Source organism: Musa acuminata, chromosome BXJ3-7, assembly GCF_036884655.1.
Source record: "Musa acuminata AAA Group cultivar baxijiao chromosome BXJ3-7, Cavendish_Baxijiao_AAA, whole genome shotgun sequence".
NCBI classification, from domain to species: domain Eukaryota; kingdom Viridiplantae; phylum Streptophyta; class Magnoliopsida; order Zingiberales; family Musaceae; genus Musa; species Musa acuminata.
Window position 1 is genome coordinate 577,480 of NC_088355.1, and position 16,259 is coordinate 593,738.

The 16,259-nt window shown below is 42.9% G+C and overlaps 3 protein-coding genes across 9 annotated transcripts; 1 reads left to right on the plus strand and 2 right to left on the minus strand.

The window, feature by feature from the left end:
- Window positions 1-1,606: 1,606 nt before the first annotated feature.
- Window positions 1,607-4,814, plus strand: LOC103990993 (protein OSB1, mitochondrial). Of its 4 annotated transcripts, none has more exons than XR_001978934.2 (5): window positions 1,607-1,912; window positions 2,712-2,853; window positions 2,920-3,022; window positions 3,205-4,030; window positions 4,375-4,814. XR_001978934.2 is itself a non-coding variant. In XM_018828604.2 (4 exons), exons 1-4 carry the CDS (start codon window positions 1,635-1,637, stop codon window positions 3,468-3,470), a joined length of 789 nt encoding a protein of 262 aa, XP_018684149.2. In that variant the 5' UTR covers window positions 1,607-1,634; the 3' UTR covers window positions 3,471-4,276. The 4 variants fall into 4 exon arrangements, 2 of the variants coding, with proteins under 2 accessions (XP_018684149.2, XP_009408602.3); XR_672180.3 differs by having other exon boundaries at window positions 4,450-4,814; XM_018828604.2 differs by lacking the exon at window positions 4,375-4,814 and having other exon boundaries at window positions 3,205-4,276.
- Window positions 4,815-6,265: 1,451 nt separating this feature from the next.
- LOC135642559 (myb family transcription factor EFM-like) lies at window positions 6,266-8,383 on the minus strand. The gene is made up of 5 exons (XM_065158808.1): window positions 8,105-8,383; window positions 7,758-7,987; window positions 7,283-7,655; window positions 6,917-6,993; window positions 6,266-6,810 (listed from the first exon to the last, which is right to left on the minus strand). The coding sequence occupies exons 1-5, from the start codon at window positions 8,295-8,297 to the stop codon at window positions 6,571-6,573; spliced, it is 1,113 nt and encodes a 370-aa protein (XP_065014880.1). The 5' UTR covers window positions 8,298-8,383; the 3' UTR covers window positions 6,266-6,570.
- Window positions 8,384-13,553: 5,170 nt separating this feature from the next.
- LOC135582387 (uncharacterized) lies at window positions 13,554-16,109 on the minus strand. 4 transcript variants are annotated; one of them, XR_010498136.1, is made up of 4 exons: window positions 15,789-16,109; window positions 15,546-15,695; window positions 15,278-15,346; window positions 13,554-13,789 (listed from the first exon to the last, which is right to left on the minus strand). XR_010498136.1 is itself a non-coding variant. In XM_065159568.1 (4 exons), the coding sequence occupies exons 1-3, from the start codon at window positions 15,935-15,937 to the stop codon at window positions 15,324-15,326; spliced, it is 291 nt and encodes a 96-aa protein (XP_065015640.1). In that variant the 5' UTR covers window positions 15,938-16,108; the 3' UTR covers window positions 13,554-13,789; window positions 15,278-15,323. The 4 variants fall into 4 exon arrangements, 3 of the variants coding, with proteins under 3 accessions (XP_065015640.1, XP_065015639.1, XP_065015641.1); XM_065159568.1 differs by having other exon boundaries at window positions 15,577-15,695; window positions 15,789-16,108; XM_065159567.1 differs by lacking the exon at window positions 15,278-15,346 and having other exon boundaries at window positions 15,789-16,108.
- Between the last annotated feature and the right edge of the window lie 150 nt (window positions 16,110-16,259).

Below are 16,259 nucleotides of genomic sequence, written 5' to 3' on the forward strand. Positions count from 1 at the left end.
CATCCCCGTTTGTCTCGGCTTTCCAAAGAAAGCCTATAAAACCCACTCACCACTAACACCATGACTCGAGAAAAGGCCACGCTCCCGCACTAATGGTTGATAGCATGGTTCACCTCCCCCGACACCTCCCTTTTGGACGACTAAAGGAGGGACCACTCTCTACCTAACTAAAACTGGCTAAAAGGTTAGACATGGAATGTCATCTCGATCGCCTATCGTCGATGCTGGCCTTAGGACGATGCGTCAATAAGCCACCTTCATTAATAGCCCATGACGAGCAGGGTAGGGGGGACCTTCACCAATCCCCATCCTCGTCGTCAGGCGCCTAGGTATAAAAATCGAGCCCTAAGCCAAACAGGAGCAAGCGGGTGAATACTATATTTTCTTGAATACTACTAACTCTCTCCTCCCCCATCCCTCTGACTTAAGCATCAGAGCATCCCCCTGCACTGACCTATTGTGTAGGACCCCTAGGGCGACAAAGAAGATACTGCAAGATGACTCCCCCACGGGCAAGGCAGCCCGTCCTCCCAAACAAGTTCACTCCCTCTATAGGTAGAAAGCTCTCAACATTAGCTCTTTACATCGACACCCTACGCCGACTCTCTATGCCCATGCCTCACACCAACTCTCCACAACAGTTCTCCACATCAGCTCTCCAAGATGGACTTGCACTTTCGATGTTGAACCAAGTTGAGTTGACTCGTCGGTCATCGACCTTAGTGTAATAACATTTTGGTGTTAGAAGGAGGGTCGAATGTCGTAGGAACGTCCATCCATAATTCCTCCTAACGAGCGCTCCAACGATGAGGTTCTACCCTTAGTGCCCATCTCCTTCGAGCAAGGAGAGCACTTGCCCCCCTTTCAGCAAATCGATGTCTCCACTTCAACGCATTCACTAGCACGCTATTGGCGCCTGCTCAACAATCTAAGTCTTTCCCCCCCGGGATCGAATGCGGACTTCCTGCTCATCCTACCTAAGTCCTTCTTAGGCCTCGCCCAATGGGTCCATGCTCACACCAGTATGATGCAAGCCATCCCCCCACTCCTCCCCCAATTAACACAAACAGCGACCCTAGGATAGCCACCCGCTCTTCAATCATCATTCGCGCCCCCTCCTCCCGAACCTCGACCGACAAGCCCTTGCCGGGTGTCCCAAGGGTCCCCTTGGCAAGCCGGAGCGAATGTCACAACATCACGGTCCTCGACGGCAAAATGCAGCACCCCGCCAAGCCGTGTCGTGACCCTAACCAAATCAGAAGCATAGTCCGTTGATTCGACATAAGACTCCTTCAAGGCGCGACTCCAAGCCATGAATCAACGGTTGGATGAGGTTCAATGGGAGATCCGACGCTCCCACGGTGAACTACTAATAGGTTCAATGGGAGATCCGCCGCCCCTTAATGGGCCCCGTTGGACTACTAATAGGTCCATTTAATAGTTATGTGGGGTCTAATGGGCCGGTACGTGGCCTAAGTTAGGAGAGTCAGAACACTACGTACAACAATATCATACTATCTCAATAATAATAATAATAATAATAATAATAATAATAATATACGCACGGAGATACTGCTCGGCTAAAACCCTAGTTTCTGACTATAAAGCACATACTGGTTTTGTGCCAAGTGGCCATGGAGTCGCGGAGTCTGTTCTTTCTGAAGAGATTTCTTCGTCCCTTCTCCGCTTACCGTTCGGCGAGCACCGGAGTTGGCGACGAGAGCTTCGTCTACCGGCGGTCGATGCTCCGCCGGCCGTCGACGGTGAGGCGAGAATCGGTGCCATGGAATTCGTGCAGCTTCATCGGGACGGTGATTTTCCCTGTGAAGAGGTACACTAGTGACTTTCCGGGGGTTTACACTTCTCTCGAGGTGAAGTGGCCTTCCTGCAATTCGAGTTCGTCGTCTTTCTGGTGAGATCCTTGACCTTTCCCTCTTCCGCCTCGTTTTTTCCCTCTCAATTTTTGATCGATCGACTGTCTTTGGGTGCTCCTGTTCAGTAATCGTTAACGTGCATGGTTAGTTCTTCAGCATCGCTGCAAAAACGTTAATTTGACTGTCTATGCTATCTGTTATTCGATCTCACCGATGATGTTACTTCCGCTTTAGGAGATTTCAAGGAACCCTATGAAGCTTCCTACATTTCTTCTTATGGGTGCCTTACCATATATGAATGTGAATCACGACTTGTTAGGCCAACAAAAGAATTTACTAAGGCCAAAACTATGAATGCAGTGGACTTGATGAGGTGTTGTGAATAAACCACATCAATTTTATACTATCAGCAATACTGAGCTTGTGGAATTTTCAGCTAATGTCATTTTCTTCATATCTCATATTCCATGAAGTTTCTGCTTGGTGCAATTAACATTCTTCTCTAAGCACCTAATTAGATTTTTAATTTAGGGAACCCTATAACAAATCATTTCTGTGATTCCTGCATTCCATCTGTTTCCATCCATTTTTATGTTTAATACAAATTGCTCTTTTATTAGTTTGGGTTGTCATTACTGTCATATACATCAAACTACAAGCTTTCTTGGGGAATGTTAAATTTGGGAGCTAATCCTGCAATTTGCACAGCAATTGAGGTGTTCTTTCCATTTTTTTAGCTTTCACGTTGATGAATTTTTGTGGCTCTTGCAAGATTATCTGCTTAATTTTCCTTTATCACATTGTTCTGTCGGTTACTAAAAGTTTGTAATTCTGTAGCAGGATACACTTGCATTTGTCGGACAAGCTAGAAAAAGTATCACTCAAATACGTGAAACCAAATGATATAATTTATGTTTGTGGTCGTTTAGGTTCTTACAAGAAACGCTTTGAAGATGGAAGTCATGCAATCTTTTACAAGGTTCGGAGGCCTTAAAAGCTACTTCCAACTTGCCCTTGATACATATTTAATACTTGTTCCTTTCAGGTTCACGTTGTAGATTTGAATTTCGTTAAACGTGATAGACAAATTCAGAAGTCCACGGAGATGGAGATTTCAGTAGTAGAAGAGTTAACAGTACCCGTTTCCAGTAAGCTCTTTTATCCTTGATAAAGGAAACTTAGTCTAGTGGTATTGTAGCAAATAATTGAGTCATACTGGTCTCTATCTTTTGGTGCGTTTGAATAGGAGGAACACATTCATCTTAACCGTGTCTTTGTATAATTAAAATCACATTGATATTATTCTTACTAGTCTCTCCTGCTTGAGTAGGTACAGCGGATGATGATAAAGAGTTGCGAGACCGCCTGCACTTATGGCAGGTGTTCTTTGCGAATCCATATGAATGGTGGGATAATAGGCAAAAGAAGTTATTTTCAGGTTCAGCAGATTTTAGACACAAGAATACTCATGATGGCCTTTGGCTCAGGCCGGATGACCCTTCTTGGGTAAGAAGGCAGCTGCAACTCTATGACTCGAATATTACAATGAATCATCGCTCAAAGGTGCATGAATGGGAAATGAAGGATTTATTGTGAAGTTTGTACTAAGCAGTAGATGAGTAATTATGGAGTTTATGTAGGTGGAACTGAATATTAAAACCGTTGATCTGCCTGATACAAGTGGGGAAGTTTTTGATCTCCTTCCCAAAGTTGGAGATGAAATATTGAAAGCACCGACAAGGTCCAAAATACCGATGAAAATGAACTTCTGCAGAAATCCATAGAAGAACAGAAAGAGCTCATATGCCATAGTTACTGATAAGATAAAAGGGGGTAGCTTCTAATAGTAACCATCACATTTTTATAATCATGTGGCTGCAAGTAGATGGTGAACTGACCAAAGTGGACTTATCAGGAGATGTATTGCTTGCCTATGGTTGGATAGCATAATATTGGGGATAGATATAGAGAATCTGGAGTTTAGCAAGTACTGAGGATGACACAGGTTTTAACATCATTATATATCTGATTAGACATGATGTACAAGTTTCAACTTTACATGCCTGCTACAGTATATCTTGATTGGCGGAATTAGACAGGATCAGAAGCAATAGTGGATTCTACATATCTTCTGCACTGGCTAGCTGAAATCGCTGGTACTCCCTTTTAAGCTCTTCTTTCTTTTGTTACAGGATCTAGCTGCGGACAGACTGGTACTGCTAGTAGCAACGAGCAGTGGAGAATTTTTTTTTGTCATACAGAAGACAAACTAATCCTGTATATTTTCTGATGTTGAGATATTTTTAATGAATTTCTTCAAGACCTAAGTTGCTACCTGGATGTATCATTTAACATGTTTTAGATAGTTCCTTCAATTATAGTTATCAGGAATTTATGCTGAAGTTTCATTTCTACTTAGAATCTGACAATAATTTCATCCGACCAATGTAATTTTTGATTTGAAACTATTTTTAGCTGACTTAGTAATCTAACTGCACAGTTTTTAAGTTTTGTGCTGAGAGGAGGCAGAAACATGATTTGAAACATGTTAATCGTGTTTCATCTATCCTTGAAGCTATCACACGGGCAACTTTTCACTTTGAATGAGTTGAGGAGACACAACACAGTAGCTGCAGTGGGACTAGAAGCTTCATTGCAAAGATGTGATAGAACCAATGAAGGTCAGCTGGTGATATGTATCTTCTTTTTCATTTGCCAAGAAAAGGCAAAGGAGGAGGATTATTATGTATGGTGAGGCTCATTCCCCAATGACACTGTTCGCCTGCATCTGAAGTGGATAGATAATGTATGCCCTTTGGCCCTTTGGACAGTAGCTATAAGCATGTTCCCAATGTGTGTGATGTAACTCTCAATGTGTTCAACATACATTCAAGTGTGAAATCAAAGAACAGTGGGTGCCAATTTGCTCATTTTAATATATGGATGTCATTGTTTTATTCTTCAACTGTCCAGTTCCTTGTTACCATGGCACTTTTTTTGCCTAGAACATCAATGTGAAAGTTGACGCTCCAGTTTTCTTGTGTTCAATCTACAATATTTGAATCAAACATGTAGCGTGCACATAAAGCTAAACACTACAAGTATTGTGACCTTGATAACAAGGTCAAATCGAGGATCAAAGTAAAAATAAATAATAATAATAATAATCAGAGGAGCATACATGCTCAATATCTGAATTTTCAGGCCTCATCAAATTCAAGTAAAGATGGAGGAGACAGCTTCAATTTTTCCTTGCATCTAAACGGGGATCTGTTTCGCACCCAACATGTCTGAGAGGGAAAACTTTCCCGAGGTTGGACGGCAACATGAGGCCAAGAACAAGGTTGGAGGATCACTGATAGCGGACCATGAGATGCAGCCAAAACAAGTATTCGAGAAGGCAGCAGTGAATAAGGGAGACCGCTTTATGAAATCCAATTTCAGGAGTTGGATTTATCTGGCAAGTCGACCCAATTTAAACTCGTCTTCCTCGGTGTTGATGATGATTCGGTACCCCTCACGACTTTCTACTATAGCTGTAAAGATTTTTGATATTTGGTTTTTGTTTCAGGTGCAGAGAAAGGGACAATATGCTATCTATATGGATTCAGATGCAGCAGTCCACAATAACAAAGCCGAAAGCGCCCGTAAAACAAGATGAAGTTAGATCCGGAGATGATGAAAATAATCCAGCTATGCTAGATTTTCGGATTTTGAATCTAGATATGGAGATACAGAACAAAGCATCCATCTAACCGAGGTTTTTGGCGGACTTGGATTCATTCTCACAGGAAGGGCAACATGGGAAAAATGCCATGGAGGAAGGAAGCCTCTCTCTCATCTATTTACCAACGCCCACCTAACACTCTGATGCCGGTCAGTATGGAAAATAAAGCAGCATCTCCAAGTGATCCGGTGAAATCTACCTTCATTCAATGCACAACAGAGTTGCAGCAACAGGAAGTCGGAACGATAAGGTGGTCCCTCAAAACAATAGCAACAACAGGACAGTGAACTCAAGGATGAATGAAGCTCTCGATCGTAAACAGCAAAACGTGGGCAAAGCAGGAAGGCGAGTTCCAGCAATTGAATTTGAAGATGAGTTCCAGCAAGGTCCATAGTGGACCACTGATTCGGATGATAGATACACTGTTGGTCATTCCCTGAGCCTCAGTGGTTGGTCGATGATCTATCCAGTGTTCCTTCGTGTGTCCTGCATACATATCCTGTGTCGGACGGATTACTCACCGGATGGTAAGAAAAAGATGTCAAATTTGAACTCCCCATGTTGTCGAAGAAAGAAAGAGGAACAACTACTTTATCATAGAAGAAATGATGACACTTTGATCGAACAGTGCCAAGATAACCCTCACGATGTCCAGAGATTGAAATGCAAGAACAAAAAAGAAAGAAACATATAATCCCAGAGGAGGAGTTTCAATAATACTCCTCTCGTCAGCATAAGCTACACATCTTTTTTTGTATATATATATATATATAACCTAGTATTACTTCTACTGCTGCTACTACTAGGCAGCAGCGGTCGTTCCCGGCGGTTGTATCAGCAAAATTGTTGTTCTCTCTTTACAAATCGATCTCTTCTCATCAGGTAGGCACCCACCCACCTAAAAGCCTCACTTCAGATTACTACACCTCTCCGACTTGAAGATCAACTGCCTGTACCCATAAATTTCCTTCATTTCCAGCTACAGCTCTCTGATTTGCCATCCTCCTCCGAGCTATCTCCGGCAGTAATTGAAAGTGCGTGAGCCGAGGCAGCTAAATGAAGCGGGCTTTGCGGAGAACCAGATCGTGACGCACTCCGCCGTGAGGAACCAGCGTATTGCTTCTGAGGAATCCATAGGCCTTCTCCGACGACTGGTCGGTCCGCTGTAGCTGAAGCATTATGCACCCTTCGAGCGTGCAGCCGATACTTCTGAAATAGCAGAATCGGAAGATGACATAAAAGCCATCGAACAACAAACAGATGAAAACTGGGATTAAGAAACCGTATGGCAATCCACACGGAATTCAGAACTCACCTGCAGATGGCTTTTCACTTCGTCGTTGGTGAGCCCATCCACCTTCATCTGTTCTCGTATCTGCTTGGGAGTAGCCACTGCATCGACAAACACAAGAGCCAAATCCAAGTAAAACAAGTGTTTCCTGCTAATATGGATCTTATTCTCCATCCAGGATTTAACAAGAAAGTTCGATTCCAATCAGAAAGAACGTGCACCCATATTCTGATTCCACTTCTACTGAACCAAATTTCTTCGACTCTTTTCATCCATCCACTTCGAATCAAAAGGTAAAACAACAAAGCTCACAAGCTTTTACAGATTCAACATCAAAAGGCAACTTCTTCTTTACTCCTACAGGAATTCAAATAGCAGCGATCGGCTCACCTTGAGCACCGCCGAGCTGTTGGATAGCGAGCACGAACCGACGATGCAACTCCTGCGACCAGCACCTCCTCGCCTTCCTCGGTGGCTGCACGTTAAGGTGGGTGTTGGCGGTCGCCGGAGATGACTCCGATGCTTCGTCAACGGCTTTAGAGCCACATCCTCCGACACGGTGATCCTCGGCAGCACAGGTTACAAGGCCAGGGGTGTTCTCGATCGCAGGCGACTGCAGCGACAGGTCCGGCAGAGCGGGTGGAGGCTTCTCCTCTTCCTTGGAGCTCGCAGCAAACGACGACAGACGTTTGAAAGGCACAAATGCGCCCCCGCCGTTGCGATTCTTGCATTCCGAGAAGAAGTTGAGATGATAGCCTCCGTCCTTGTGCGATCAGAGACAGAGGCGACGCGTTTCAAAGATCTCGCAAAGGTATACACAAAAACCCATTTTTTTCACCATAAAGATTCCTCTTTTTTTTTTTACCTCTTCGGAGATTATGTTGGCGTGGGCTTTGTCATCATCATCGTTGTCGCTGTGATTATCGCTCCAGAGTTGGGCGGAGCTCATCCAGTTCTTTTTATCTTTGCAATCCGTTTCCGCTTTTACCCTTCCATCCTCCTCAACTTTACTCTTCATGGGTATGAATTCTTCGAAGACACGCCCGAACCCGTCGCCGCGGCATCGCTGGATCTCCTTATTCAACCCCTCGATCACTGCAACCGACAAGAAATGACATCGAGATCGTAAAAAAAATCGGATTTTTACATGACAGTAAGCCCCCCCAAAAAAAAGATGAAGAAAACGATGGAGAAAGGAGGCATCCAACGGACCCTCGCTGAGGAGAAGCATGCAGAGAGGGAGCTCGCGTTTGAAAGCTTCGATCTTTCTCTTCTCCTCCTCCAAGCTCTTGATAGACTCCTCGAGCCTCGCAGCCCGCCCGCCGTCCCCGCTCCCGATCGCCGACGCCTCCTTCACGAAGCCACCCACCATCCGCATGGCGCACAGCTTCAACTCCAGCCCCATCTCCTCCAGCACCGCCGCTCCACTTCTTTCCTCTCGTTATCTTCTCCGAGATCTCTCAGACGAGCACAAAGCCAGAGAGGAGAGGAGAGGAGAGGAGACGAGCGGCGAGCATTATATATAGCCCAACGCGAAAGAAAGATGGGAACACTGGAATCGGTCCGGTTCGAGCGAACCGGAGATTCGCGAGGTCGACTCGTCGCGAATCTGGACGCCACGCGACCGAACCGGGCGGGACGGAGATACCGTCTCCCACACGGTGCTCTTTTATGGTTTTGTTGTGGTCAAAAAGACCATCAGATCCTTGCTAGAGGTCATTGTTACAATAAATCAATATTAAATTATGTAATTAAGATGATAAAAAATCATTAATTTTGGACTATACAACAAATTAATTATTGCCAGTTTTATGATTATGATTGGTTGTGGGCATCATCTCATGCAACGCATGGTCTTCAGAAGAAAGGAACCTTCCTTCAACGGCTGAGATGCAATCTTTCCTGCCGTACGTGATTGCATCACAAAAAGAGAGATGTTGGTATTTATCATCAACCATGCTAAATACCATGGCTCATCATCCTACTGCAGCCGTAATCGCGTACCCGTACTCCAAAGCATTCGTCGTGGGAATTTGGGATCTGGTGTTTGGCACGTTGCAAGATGCAACAGCGCACTGAATCCTTAGACGAGGCATCCACGTTCTTTTGACCGACCAAAACTTACAATTCCATCCAGAGCTGGATACGTGGAGGGAGAAAAAAAAAAGTAAAGGAAAAATTGGGACTCTTATCATCCCTTGGCTGCACAAATGTCTTACTTACTTTCACCGCATGTACCCATTTTTCTTTTTCTTTTTCTTTTTTTCTCATATGATAGATACTTCGTATGAGAATCTTGGAACAAGACAAGCTTATTCCCACGTGAGCTAATCTAATGGAGATCAGAATCAATCCCTGCCGTCGAGGGCATTGGAGGATCATGGAGTGGATAACATTTTGTGGCTTCCTGTTAGCTCATCATCTTTGTTGATACCCTTGGAGAACATGAAAGGTCACATCCAAGGACCTTTCTTCTGAATGCAATTTAGGTAGGCACAGAGAGAGAGAGAGAGAGAGAGAGAGATTCCATGGCATCGCAGGGCCGGACAAAAACCCCTCCCTTTCTCAAAAGCCAATTCAATGTGATTCAGGACCAAAAGATTCACAAAGAAAAAACATACACGTATATAAAGAGGAGGTGTTTTGATTCCATGGATTAGGTGGTTGAAGGAGAAGTAAAGAATCTCCACTTCTGCATGACTTTGATCGGTGTCCTTGTAAACTATCGAATCCGCTTTTCTTAATCAGAGATTTAGTAGAACTGCAAGCTAAGATTACAGCCTGCACTGACTAATCTGCAAAGGCTCAAAACTGGTTTTTGCAAAGGCATACTCTTATCCTCGCAAGACACCGACCGGATAATGTGGAAGTTTCTCGTGGGTGAGGAGGACAAAAGATTTTTGCAATCTATCGTGTGAGACATGTCTGATTTAATGATCGGGCATTGGATGCTGAATTAGATTCCAGCCAGCCCCCACAAAACCTGAAGCAGTGGTTAGGAAAGGAGAAAGCATTGCACGGAATGGAGTAGAGAGATAAGAACACGAGATACCCAAGCAACCACCCCACGAAGATGTGCTCAGATTCCCTGGTTTGCATGCTTGTCATCTTTCATGTGATTCCAGGTGTAATGTTGGACCATTAGATTTGGACAACAGTGACCATACCGTGTGCAGTGCTGTGCTGTGGGATCATCACAAAGCAGAAGGAAGGGAGTCTTCTTCTTCCTTGGAAAGAGTGGCCTTTTGAGTTTCTCATACTTGGTTTCTATACAAGACTGAATTGTGTATTCTATGCCAACTTTGATCCACTGCTACCCTAAAGCATTCTTACTTTGATACAAAGTATGGAATCTGTGCCTTGGGAATACTTCCAAGGAAATGTGTATGTATGAAGTTGTAAACCTCTTCTATGAGCAAGTTTGCCACTGAACTAAACCTGATTTGTGTCCATGAATCACAAATATACTATGATCATGCATCATCATTTCTCTTGAATCCTGAATACAACTAACATTAATTAAAGAGTAGTGCAAGAAATTTGAGGGAATTAATAAGACATTTTTTCAGATTTTTCTCACAATGCAAATATGGCAAATACAGAGGGCTTCTTCATGATTTGCAATATTAAAAAATAACTAAATCTACTCTCAAGAAAATAAATCACAGTGAAATTTTTTTTTACATCATTCTACAAGTCAACTTAATTACTGCAAATATATGCAAGTCTCAGTCAATTTATCATCAGTGTAAAAGCAGAAACTTTTCCAGTGTCCGTCCACAGGAGGAGGACTGGGCGGGCCCATTTGGCAACACAAGATCAAGCAAATCTATATCAGATATTAATGTGTCTGAGAACATTTCCACCCTCTCCTCTCCTGCCCTTTTCCTCGTTCCACCACATCTAAGAGAAGTAGACATCAGTTTTCCTACTTCCATTCTGGCACAAACGCAGATCGTAATCAGAATCAAATGAGGCTCCATAGCAATCTTGCTTATATGTGCCAGAATCCTATCGTGGCCTTTGTGTTTCTGGAGTAGCACTTGTTTACCATTGTGGTCAACAATGGCGGCACAAGCGTTGCAGAGTCCATCGTCGCGTTACATGTCGAACATATGGCTTTCGCTGCACCCAAAGAACATACGGCGAGTTCATGGGAAGGATGAAGTTGGCATGACCTGTGAGGGGACAGGATTCTTTGCTCGTAAAATGCTAGATTCTGCGCACTGGTTGGTTCCCCTCGTCCAGAGGGGAATATTAAAATCTGTCCAAGATGAGAAGGACATGTTTAAAGCACAGCCTGCTCGAACACAGCAGCAACAACAACAACAGGGAATCCCATTGGATATTTTATCGTTTACTTTGGTTGCTGGATTCTAAACCAAGCGACACACCTGGTTGAAGATTAAGGAATAAACAGCTTGAAGGGACAGAAAGGTACCCCCATTCACAGACTGGTGCGTGTGGATTCATTCCATGGATGATTAGGTTGATTACATCTGCCAAAGGATCGATAGGGTTTTTTCTTTTTTTTGTTTTTAATCACTAGAGATGCTCTGCATGGAAAGATGGGATCGATTGTTCATCAAAATAATGTCTCCATCAGTTTGGCTCACAAATTAATCTTGTGCCATGAGATATCCTTCGAGATAGAGACTTACAGCCAAATAACCTCAACATCAGCTTTTTCCGTCATGTCGTTTAGAGTGGGGGGTCTCTGTAAAAGTTGATGTTCTTGTGTTATCGTCAGAAAAGCTTGATCTCAAGAGACTCGGTGCTTAGGCATGTCCGTCCCTGATCAAAAGAATCCAAAGCCTCACTTTCCATGTTGTTTATAGGCGTCTTGTACCTTTCAAGACTTGGAACACGGTCCGTCCTTCCAATTCATTCATGACTCCTGGCACTACCATCTCCTTGGGGAAATCTGTCATCTCAGACGACCACAGCTGCTGCCATAGATTCCTCTCCTTTGACTTTGACAAAGACAAGGCCGAACAGAGAGAGACAGAGAGTCTGACCATGAAATAGCTGCAGGATTACATAAAAACACTGATACCCACCCACCAATCTGATAGAAATTAGCTTCTTTGAGCTGTAATAATTGTTGTTCATCCATCGATCACCCTGTGTCAGATATCCGAGTCTTCAAATGATGTCTTCACAAAATCTACTGCTCTAGTTTCGGTGTGTACAAATCAGTCCCTCATGGCTGGATGATCAAGTAGCCTAACCACAAACCCAATATGCTTCGACCTAAAAGACAGTCGATAAGGTTAGAGTATACAGAGACTGCAACTCGAGAAATGTTGGTGACGGGTAGGTAGGCCATGCACGATCTTGTGTGACAGTGGAGTTGTGATTCATTTGCTTTTTGACTTGTGAGGCACCGTTCGGCTTTTGGAGCAGGCAAAAGCCATCGATCCTTGAAGGACAAGCAGTCAGATCCGCACACAAACTTCAAGATTGTTTTATGTACTGGAATAACTGGCTTGCTTCACCTTCAAGCTTGTTTTCTCTCTCTTCTTTCTCCTTCTTTAGTTGTTTTCTGTATTGGAATAACCTTTCTTTCTTTCTCCTTCTCTTCCTCATCCTCTATGGGATGCGTTTGTTAAACTGACATCATCTTGCAGAAAAAATATTGCCGAGTTGGAAACTTGGATGTTGCCATTATCAAATTCAGTTCAAAGGCTGGTGTGTGATCATGATGCTGACTCCTTCATTTATTCTTGGATGTCACACTTTTTCTTTTCGAGAGTATGCAAAGTACATTTAGATTTGCTCAAGTCAGCATATAAAAGGCATTCCGCACCAAGTTCATCACTGTCGTCATCTTAGATCTACGACTTAGAGCAATGCAAAACATGAGCATTCGGAGTGGAAAGCTCATGGTAATAATCCATTACTGCACCCACAGGAAACAAATTATTTCATTCGATGCAAACAAATATTATTTCGTATGATTAGTGGTTGAGACCATTTGCTCCATTATTAGAGATCAAAAGCTCGGATCTTTTTGAACAAAATATATTTAACAAGTCTTCTTTCTAACTTGGATATATTATCGTATTCTTCCGATAGTTTTTTCTCACATGAATCCTTCGTCATGCCAAGCAATAATACTGGTTTTGATATTAATTAATTGTTATGATATGAACGGGTAAGATAATTGAGCAAGGCAAACACTAATCTCCATCAAGTTTGGACTTCTTTATGGGCCTTCACAATCGGAAACTTAGAACTATATATTGAACAAAACTCAACAGCTTCCTTGATTGATTCATACATAAATAAACCTGCTATTGTTGTCATGCAAATGAATAAAGAAACATTAAAGCAAAAGGGACACCTCTTGATCGGGTGAATGGACGATGCTACCAAACATCAACGAGGAAGAATTTTGGGGAAAGTGCATGTCATTGCTGTTTCAGAAAATGTTGTTGCAAATACTGGTTTTCAGAGAAGATTAAAAAGGGTCCGTGAATACTACTCCGATGTCAACTGGTGATGATGACCTTCACAATGTCAGATCTTGCCGGCTGGGGCGGACAGAAAACGAAGGCAACACTGTCTCGTGACATGGTTAGCAGTTGACAAAGGTAATTGGGGGAGGAGGCAGCATACACATTCAGACATTTTAATAACAGATGATGAAAGCAGCCACTGAAAACCCGAGTGGAATGAACATGACATAATAATCCCAGAGGATGTTTACCAGAAGCACAAGTGACACTTATTCTTGAACTCCTGGAAAATAAAACTCAAAACTGGTGAAACAATCAAAAAGCACTTGCAGTATCTCCTAATCTTCCAGTCAATCCTTACGCAGGTTCTTGTTCTACACGTACCAAGAATCATCCATTTACCATCGATGCAATTGATCCTTATTTCTTCAAGTACCTGCAAAAAATTATAATGTAACATGTTTTCAGGGACCAATTGGACCATAAGAATGCCTAAAGACTAGTTTTATGCAAGAATGTAACAGTTAATATCATTTCACCGGAGACAAAATAATATGCAGAAGATTAATCCTCGGATTGAAGGCATAAATGCAATCTAAAACGACAAGCATTCATGATCTGCACTTCAGGGGCAAGCTCCTGAGAAAAATGAATTCGAATTCTTGGTCCGACGCCGAGCCCAGGATCCGAATTCTGGTTATTCAATTCAATTTTAAGTAATGGACCACAAGCACTCATCACAAGTTGTGAACTACCACTCAGTAGGAGAATTGAATTAGCCGGATTGCTCCCAAGCCCACGGATTCTCTTTCTTCCGGTCAGACATCGTAGAGAATTGAGAATTCTAATTTGTTTCAACTCTCATGATTGTCAACTATTTCATGACTTGAACACAAATACAAGATGTTTCGTAGGATCCATCTTGCTAGTAAAAATAAAAGTGCTGTGTTTATGCTTTAATTAGATTGGTCTAGGATTTCTTCTCAAACATTCATGCCAATCATAGAAATGCACTTTTTCCATACAGTAACCTTATGGATATAACTGAATTTGATAAAGTGGTTTTTCTGACTGTGAAAACGTGATATAACTGAATTTGATGGTCACAGATCAAGTTTTTTTTTCTGAGAGTAGCTGTTATCTCTTCTCACATAATACTAATGTCCTCATTGCATTCCCTGCGATCTAAGCTTCCCTTATGTGTTCTCGGTTATCATATTCCCCTACTACGTCCTATATCCTATAAAAGTATCTTGTGTACATACTATTTCCTTGTTTCCCAACATCGTAGCACTATCCTTGCAAATTTTTGTCAAATTGATCTTTCGGTCCTAATGTTCAAAGATTGTCACCAGACTGATCGGGTAGATTTGCATCCAAAACCATCTGAAACAACCAAAAAAGAGTTTCAACAGAGGAAAGACATAAGCATTCTGACTCTAATGAAACCCATCTTAAAGGCATTAACAGATGCACGATGACAATGAGCAAACTGAAGTTGACTTAGAGACATCATATCAAAAGATGTAGGAGGGATCTTGAAAGAAAACAGTAAAGCTAATTTCACTAACTGTATAAACCGTAAAAAATGTTTCATAGGTCACCAAATCGTAACTAACTAAATGCGATGCATTAAAGAAGAATTAATGAGTCATCCCTTCATATTCAAAATGGAGTCAGAACAAATATTGCCTATATAAAGAAATAGGCAAAACCTAACTGTTACATTAGATTTCAAAGCACTAATTTGTAATACATACACTATCGTTAAAAACATATTTTGACCTATGTTATATAACATTGAGGTTTTCGTTTTCATCAAATTATTCAATTTGATATCTTTCTGATATCATTCCTCTCCAATATAGCTCTCCTATTTATTAATTCACTACGGGAAGATCAACTGGGGAAAGAAGAAACCTACATCAGCTTAAACAGTGCTTCCCACTGAACGACGCCCCGTCTCTTCATCAACCATCTTTTCCATTTTTCCCTATCAAATCCCAATTCCAATTTTCTTATATCAACCGGATCTCGAAATCCAAATAGCGGAAAGAAACATGCACGATAAAGAATCAACAAAAACAATTAAAACCCTAGTCATCGAACCACGGATCCTATGATGCATCGATCAATCTAAAGCGAAAAAAGTTGCATTTTTCCAATAAGAACTTCACAGCGAGAGGACTAACTAGCGATCTTGACAAGTGCGACAGAAGGTACCCTGAGAGAGCTCACAGCACGCTCTCGCGCTGACCGACAAGTGAGAGGTGAGGCACGGAGCGGCCACCACGCAGTCAAACGGAAGGAAGGACTGCGCGCATCCTAATGCTCCAAGAGATCTACGAAGCAATGCACGAACCAAGGAGATTAAAAAAAAAAGAAGAGGAAAAATAACCGTGAAAATTAAAGGCTCTTAAGTTTGAGGTTCTTACCTGGGAGGGCCGAAGGAGAGGCGGTGGCGCTGGACGCGGGGACCGGAAACAAGCGCAGGGCGGAGGCGGGCTACCGGAGGCGGCGATCGGGGGGACGAGGACCGCGCAGCAGCAAGCATCGATCTCGAGATCGATCCGCGCCACGCCATTCGGAGCAACGGGAGAGAGATGGCGTGCGAACACTGCGACTGAGGCGGCGAGCGTTTAGGGCTTTAGAAAGGGCCGAGAGAACCGAAGGCGGAGCGCGGTAAGTGGCGGCGCAAGCTACGTCGCTTCAAGATTGAGGATACGATCCGACCTGGAAAGAATACAAATCTGGACCGTCCAGATAAGACCAAGGATCCTCTTCATATGATGTACAACGTTGAAGCCAATTAAGGCCTTGGACATGCAATATAAATCGGTAGGGGTTAATGGGCCGAGTCATCGAAACTGAGGCCCATTACCAAGTCGGACGATGTGCATCATCAT

Bases quoted from the DNA above. Each gene is read 5' to 3' on its own strand.
- LOC135642559 (XM_065158808.1), bottom strand. From the start codon at position 8,297: ATGGGGCTGGAGTTGAAGCTGTGCGCCATGCGGATGGTGGGTGGCTTC. The intron at 7,656-7,757 runs GTAAAAAAAAAA...TGATCGCACAAG, and splicing joins CCAACATAATCTCCGAAGAG to GACGGAGGCTATCATCTCAA. The intron at 6,994-7,282 runs GTGAGCCGATCG...TTGTCGATGCAG, and splicing joins ACAGCTCGGCGGTGCTCAAG to TGGCTACTCCCAAGCAGATA.
- LOC103990993 (XM_018828604.2), top strand. From the start codon at position 1,635: ATGGAGTCGCGGAGTCTGTTCTTTCTGAAGAGATTTCTTCGTCCCTTC. The intron at 2,854-2,919 runs GTTCGGAGGCCT...TGTTCCTTTCAG, and splicing joins GTCATGCAATCTTTTACAAG to GTTCACGTTGTAGATTTGAA. The intron at 3,023-3,204 runs GTAAGCTCTTTT...CTGCTTGAGTAG, and splicing joins GTTAACAGTACCCGTTTCCA to GTACAGCGGATGATGATAAA.
- LOC135582387 (XM_065159567.1), bottom strand. From the start codon at position 15,937: ATGGCGTGGCGCGGATCGATCTCGAGATCGATGCTTGCTGCTGCGCGG. The intron at 15,696-15,788 runs GTAAGAACCTCA...ATTGCTTCGTAG, and splicing joins CTCTCCTTCGGCCCTCCCAG to ATCTCTTGGAGCATTAGGAT.